The sequence below is a fragment of the Saimiri boliviensis genome, chromosome 18 (assembly GCF_048565385.1).
Source record: "Saimiri boliviensis isolate mSaiBol1 chromosome 18, mSaiBol1.pri, whole genome shotgun sequence".
NCBI classification, from domain to species: domain Eukaryota; kingdom Metazoa; phylum Chordata; class Mammalia; order Primates; family Cebidae; genus Saimiri; species Saimiri boliviensis.
The window spans coordinates 27,458,326-27,465,475 of record NC_133466.1 but is presented as its reverse complement, the minus strand read 5'-3'; the positions used below and the strand labels follow the sequence as shown (position 1 = coordinate 27,465,475).

The window sequence follows — 7,150 nt, the reverse complement described above, 5'->3', positions numbered from 1 at the left end:
TGACAATCATTAAAAAATCTGGGAACAACAAATGCTGGAGAGGATGTGGAGAAATAGGAACGTTTTTACACTGTTGGTGGGAGTGTAAATTAATTCAACCATTGTGGAAGACAGTGTGGCAATTCCTCAAGGATCTAGAAATAGAAATACCATTTGACCCAGCCATCCCATTACTAGGCATATACCAAAAGGATTATAAATCGTTCTATTAAACAGACACATGCAGATGTATGTTCATTGCAGCACTATTTATGATAGCAAAGAACTGGAATCAACCCAAATGCTCACTGATGATAGACTGGACAAAGAAAAATTTGGCACAAATACACCATGGAATACTATGCAGCCATAAAAAATGACGAGTTCCTGTCCTTTGTAGAGACATGGATGAATCTAGAAACCATCATTCTCAGCAAACTGACACAAGAACAGAAAACCAAACACCGCATGTTTTCAATCATAGGCGGGTGATGAACAATGAGAACACTTGGGCACAAGGAAGGGAACAGCACTCACAGGGCTAGGTGGGGGAGATGGAGGGGAGGGGAGTGGAGGGGCAGGGAGGATGGGGAGGGATAACAGGGGAGAAATGCCTGATGTAGGCGACGGGGGGCGGGGTGGAGACAGCAAACCACCATGGCATGTATGTACTTATGCAACAATCCTGCAGGATGCAGAATGTGCACATGGACCCCAAATACAATTTAAAAAAAAAAGTCAGAATCTAAAAAAAAAATTAAAAAGTTGGGGTGGGGGGCGGGGACACAGATTTCCAATAGGAAATGGAAAGGGAAGAACTACTGAGTCGAGTGCAAACTCCTTCCCAGGCAGAGAGCCGCTGACTGTATAGACTGTCCCTCCCCATCTCCCTCCACACCTTCTTTTCTCCGAGCCCAACCCCATTCCTCCCGCACCCCGCCCCAGGCGCACTGACTGGGACGCCGAGGCAGGGACTAAAGTGACAGCTGACTCTGCCGGGTCGGAGTGCGCGTCCTCCCCGTGCCGGCGCCGCACTGACAGTCCCCTGCCAAAGGAGGTGACAGCCGCAGCCCCGCTCTCGGCCAGCGGCCGGGCGCCCCGGGGCGATGCTCTCCAGCCTGCGGAGCTGGGGCGCCCGCGGCTCCTATCGGCGCGTCCGTGGGGAGCTGAAAGCGCAGGTAAAGTTCGCCGGACCTTAGGGGAGAGGAGAGGAGGCTGGCCGTGGGGCCACTGTGGGTGGGGGAGTGGAAGCGGGGAGAGGTGAGTCCTCGGACCCCGAATGTGGACTGATGAGCCCTTGTTTCAGTCGTCATCACACACGGGATAGACAGAGCTGCAGACACGCTCAATCCTGAGAGCAGAGCGCAGCGGTCAGGGTGGGCGCAGCTTGAACCAGAGGCAGCTCAGCCTTGGTGGAGCTGGAGGAGAGGAAGAGGAATCTGTGTGAAGAGATAAGTAACTCCCCCATAAACAGAAAGCATGCGCGGACCTGTCATCGCTGAAGGAACACAGGTTGGGGTGGAATTCTGCAACCAGTGGGTGGTCCCATTAAACCCACAGAGCATTGGGGATTAATAATACTCAGTGTGGATTTTGGGACCCAGGTCTGGGGCAAATCCAGAAACTTCAGACTCTAGATTGTGCTTTGCTCTGGCACAGGATAACTCACACTTGATAACAGTGGGAGTCCTGTGCTAAGACTGTAGTGAGAGAAATGCGCCCTGCAGTTTTGTGTTAGCAGCAATTTTCCTAACAAAAGTTTTGTTTGTTTCTCTTATCATCACTATACAAGACATGGACTTAGGGACAGCCCTGTTATCCTAACAAAGAAAAACAATATAATTCCAATTCCGTGGCACTTGTTCTAATCCTGGCTTTTTAAATAACTCTGAGTGTCAAATAAACGTGACATCTATTCTGATAACATACAAAATGAAACTATAAATTTATTTAAAATTAAGTTACATGTAAACTACTTTTATAAAAGTCTACAAAATAGAAGGGCTAAATAAGTTCCTTGAAAATGTGAAAAAGCTCCATCACTATAGCATGCTTTTTTTTTTTTTTTTTTTTTTTTTTTTTTTTTTTTTTTTTTTACTGTACCATAGAGATGGCAGGCTCAATTAGGTAAACTGCTTTAATATCATTAGTGAAACAGCAAAGGCGACCAAAGGCAGTAAATTGTAAACTTGTAGTTGAAAAAGTGTAAAACTCAATTTTGTCACCCAAAATTCTAGTCAGCTCTTCCTCTAATACTCAAGAACTGTTTGTTTCTTTGACTATTATTGACCTTTGAGAGCCTTCATAGATCAAGAATCCACTTAAACAAGGTTGAAAATCTTCATTTTAATTTCATTCTCTATTTATTATTTCTAAGATGCCAAATGTTTTAAAAAGTTGTTGGTAGCCAGGCACAGTGGCTCACACCTGTAATCCCAGCACTCTGGGGGACCAAACATGGAGGCAGCTCATGTAGTCCCAGTTACTTGGAGGGGCTGAGGTGGAAAAATTACTTGAGTCTGGGAAATGAAGGCTGCAGTGAGCCATGTTTGCTCCACTGCACTGAAGCCTGGGCAACATAGTGAGACACTATCTCAAAAAAAAAAAAAAAAAAAAAAAAGAAAGTTGACTTCAAAATGTATAAGAAACTCTGTTGACTTACATATTGACTTCATATATACATACACATATATGTGTATATACATTTGTTTTTTGAGATGTAGTCTCACTCTGTTGCCCAAGCTGGAGTGTAGTGGCACGATCTCGGATCATTGCAACCTCTGCCTTCCCAGGTCCAAGCGATTCTCCTGCCTCAGCCTCCCGAGTAGCTGGGATTACAGGTGTGTGCCACCATACCTGGCTAATTTTTTGTATTTTTAGTAGAGAAGGTGTTAGTCAGGATGATCTTGATCTTCTGACTTCGTAATTCACTGGCCTCAGCCTCCTAAAGTGCTGGGATTACAGGCATGAGCCACCTTTCTAACTGAATTTTTATGACTAACATGGTGACCTGTGAATAGATGCTTCTACATATTTTTCGTTGGTGGTGATTAGCATCCATCCATACAGTCAGTCATCCCAAATATGTTTACTTTAAGCGGGGCCATGGGCCTAGAGAAACTGGAGATTTCTCCAGACGCTACAGATAGAGAGATAAATCCACTATTGTTTCTCTCTTCCAGCAGCCCAAAGTCTAGTGAGAGAGAAGCACCTGTCAGTAAAGGATGAGAAAGTTATGTGATATGAGGGTAAAGTCACTGAGTGCCAATCTGAAGGACCTCTGAAGTCCTCCGTGAGGAGTATGTTGAGGTTGCTCTGGTCATACAGAGCCTGTATCAGAGCCTTGGACTGCGGTGAAAGGGCAGACATTATCAAAGGCACTAAATCCTGAATAGGATTGAAGCACAAGAGGCTTGAGAAGGGAAGCAGAAGGAAGTGGGCAAGAGGAAAGGTGGAGGTAGTGAGAAACAGTGTTGCATGGGTACAGAGTTGCGAGTGCAGAATCACAACTGGGGGATAGAATAAACTAAGTGATATAGATCCTGTTTCTAATACTTTGTTGCGACCTCTTAAGCTAGTTTCTTAAACTCTGGGTATTACTTTCCATTTCTATAAAATAGTGGTGACAAAAATTATGACACCATAAAAGTATTTTACATTTAGTGAAATAATATACTTAGTACAGAATTTAGCACATCTTTAGTGATTTTAAAAAATGTAAGTTTTATCTGGCTGGGCATGCTGGCTTACACCTGTAATCCCAGCACTTTGGGAGGCCAAGGTGGGTGGATCACCTGAGATCAGGAGTTCGAGACCAGCTTGGCCAACATGGTGAAACCCCGTCTCTACTAAAAAAAAAAAAACAAAAATTAGCCAGCTATGGTGGTGAGCGCCTATAATCCTAGCTGCTCAGGAGGCTGAGGCAGAAGAATTGCTTGAACTTGGGAGGCAGAGGTTGCAGTGAGCAGAGATGGTGCCACTGCACTCCAGCCTGAGTGACAGAGCAAGACTCCATGTCAATAAAAAAAGTTAAGTTTTTTTTTTTCAATTTCTGGAAGATTTCCCTTCGCTACGAGCACCTACTTTCACTTTCCAGTAACCTCCTCCACCATTCCCAGAATCCTCCTATAAAATCCACAAAGGAAGCTTCTGAAATTATGGGATATCAGTAAACATAGCAATGTGTCACACAAACTATATTGCCCTAAGGCCACATCTCAACTTTAAACCCAAGGAAGCTTGAAAACATCACAGTTCTGAACCCTGGCTACCTATGACCTGGCGGTCTAAACACTTCTTGCTCCTCTGCCATAATCCAGAAATAACAGGACCTCCATTCTAGTGAAAATTGCTCATAAGTCAGCAATGTCAAGGTATGTTTATGGAATGAATGCCTACTATAAACTCAATAGTAAATAAATGCCGTAGATGATAAAATAGCTTAAATAAGGCCTGTAGGGGACACAGGGAAATGAGAAATTCACCTGGGGTCAATTAGGTCTGCAGACTAGAATTGCTGTCAGATTGAGAACAAATGAATTAGAAAGATGATCAATATTTAATGGAGAAAATGGGAGTAAATTAGAACATTCAGACACTCAGAATTGTCATGCTCTATTTTTCTGCATAAAAATTACTATTTGCAATACATAATCAACTCAGAAATATCCATAATATGAATTCAGTAATTATCAATGTATTGTAAAATCATTTGCACATTCTTGGTTCTTGGTAAGGATTAATTCCCTTCATCAGACTTAAAACAAACAAACAAACAAACAAACAAACAAAACTGGCTGCTATTTCTTCTGGGAAGTAAAGTATGGTTGCGCCTTACTGTGCTTCAGCGTAAGATACCTGGGTCACACCTCAAGAGGCTATTTACTAGAAAATATATATACAGGGCTTCATATAAGACGCTTTCACATGAAAAAATGGTCCTAGAGGGAATGCTAATCCAAATATTGAGTTCCTAGTCTGCTAAAAAAAAAGCCATTTGTACTAGCTTTGCAAGGATCAGGTGCCTAAAACAACAACCATGTTATTTAGTTCACTATTCTTTGGGTCAGCTGGATTGTGTCCTCATTTGAGTCAGTTTGATGGCTAACTCCTGAGCTCTCTTATGCACAGGATTGTTGTGAGAACTAAATACAGTGACAGTGATTCTACAACGATTGTAGAATCAGCTGGCAGATGGGCTGGTGGTCAGATAATCTAGAACCACCTTATTCCTATGTCTGGCAGTTTCAAGCTATTGGCCAGAGTGTAACAGACCATCAGATGAGTGCCTCATTTCTCCTCCATATGATCGGTCATCCTATAGCAGCCTAACACCAGCTCAGGTACATGGTTCACTCAATGTTCTAAGCACAGAAGGAGCCAAAGCATGACGGCATTTGAGGCTTAGAATTGGAGCGCTTTCAATGTCACTCCGGTTGTATTTCCATGACCAAAACAAGACACAATGCCAGCCCAGATACAAGGGGTAGAAATAGATTCCACCTCTTGATGGGAAAAAGCTGCAAAGAATCGGTAGCCATTTACAATTTTCCACAAAATTAATGTGGTTTGGATATGAATCAGATCCTTTCACTGGTGGCAAATTAACAAATTAGCAACTCCCTGTGAAATCTGAACTTATAAAATATGTCTTCTAGTGTAATTAATGAATTTTTAGAACATTTTTTCCAATAATTTCTGTGGGTTTTTGGGGGGGTGGGGGAGGGTTGTTTTTTTTTTTTTCTTTTTTCTTTTATTTATTTATTTTTAAGATGGAGTCTCACTCTGTTGCCCAGGCTGGAATACAGCGGTGCAATCTTGGCTCACTGCAACCTCCACCTCTCAGGTTTCAAGTAATTCTCTACCTCAGCCTACTCAGTAGCCAGAATTGCAGGTGCCCACCACCATGCCTGGCTAATTTTTGTATTTTTAGTAGAGACAGGGTTTCACCGTCTTGGCCAGGCTGGTCTTGAACTCTTGATCTCATGATCCAAAGTGCTGGGATTACAGGCATGAGCCACCATGCCCGGCCTTAATTTTTAAATAATATGTTTGGTAACAATAGTGATTACAATTTTATTGTTCATATATTTTAATCATTGTTTTGAGCTAGTGGTGTGGTAAGTATTCTATATTTAGTTCTTGCAACAATCTTATAATGATAGATACCATTTTGGTAAATTGTATATGTGTTACATGATTTATGTAATTTTCTATAACACAGAGAACAGATTTGGAGTCAATTATGTTTTCTCTTCTATGCTTTGGGCATTTTGTTGTATAGAATGAAATTTGGATTTACTCATTACTTCTAGCTTCAGAATTTTTTAAATTGGTAGACATTGAATATGAAATCAGAACTTAAGGAAGATCAGTGCAAAATTTCTCAAATTTGTACAGTTTATAAAAAATCAAAATTAACTTGGTGGCTAGTCTTACTTTTCAAAATTCAAAGAGATTGATGCTGACTATAGAAACACAAAATGATTATTTTTGAGGTCTTCTCTTTTTAAACCTCTTTTCTATTGGTTAAACCAACATAGTAAATGGGAAAATTTTATGGAAATGTTATAATCCATCCCAAAATAACATGTAATTGTGACAAATATGTATTGTGCATATAATTACAAAAATATGTAAACACATACAGAACTACAATAAATACATATGATAGTCTCTTGTTTTTCTATTTTTTCAGAAAAAGAAAACTGTCTTTAGCAATTTAAATGTTTTAAATTTAGCTTATATATACATATACATATATAATACATATATGTATACATTATTCACTTATACTGTCATATAATTGTATTAATTGTAAATAGCCAATATGGCCTAATAAGTTCAAAGAACTGACCCTCTGTATGTGTACATATATATACATAGTATATGTACATATATGTGTGTATGTATATATATTGTGTATAAACATGTGTAATTGTAAATTTACATTTCTAAAATCTCTCTCTATATATGTATATATACATGTACATATTGTTTTTTCCACCATGATTTATTGCTATATGCACCATTATAATGTTGAGAGAAATCTTGAAATTCCTCTAGTCCAACCACCATCCAAGAATATCTTAAGTATATTTCAAAGAATTATAATATCAATATAATCTGTAACCATTAGTAGAATAAGTCATTTCAGGTTTACTTTTCTGAA

At 40.2% G+C, this 7,150-nt stretch overlaps 1 protein-coding gene across 3 annotated transcripts in view; it reads left to right on the top strand.

The window, feature by feature from the left end:
* The first annotated feature begins 943 nt into the window (after positions 1-943).
* The window catches only part of LOC101048024 (ATP-binding cassette sub-family C member 2-like), a 91,484-nt gene continuing 85,277 nt past the window's right edge, over positions 944-7,150 (top strand). For all 3 annotated transcript variants that reach the window (XM_074389484.1, XM_003934319.3, XM_074389485.1), the window contains exon 1: positions 944-1,157. In XM_074389484.1, the coding sequence (XP_074245585.1) occupies positions 1,086-1,157 (72 nt within the window). In that variant the 5' untranslated portion in view covers positions 944-1,085. The remainder of the gene's footprint in view (positions 1,158-7,150) is intronic.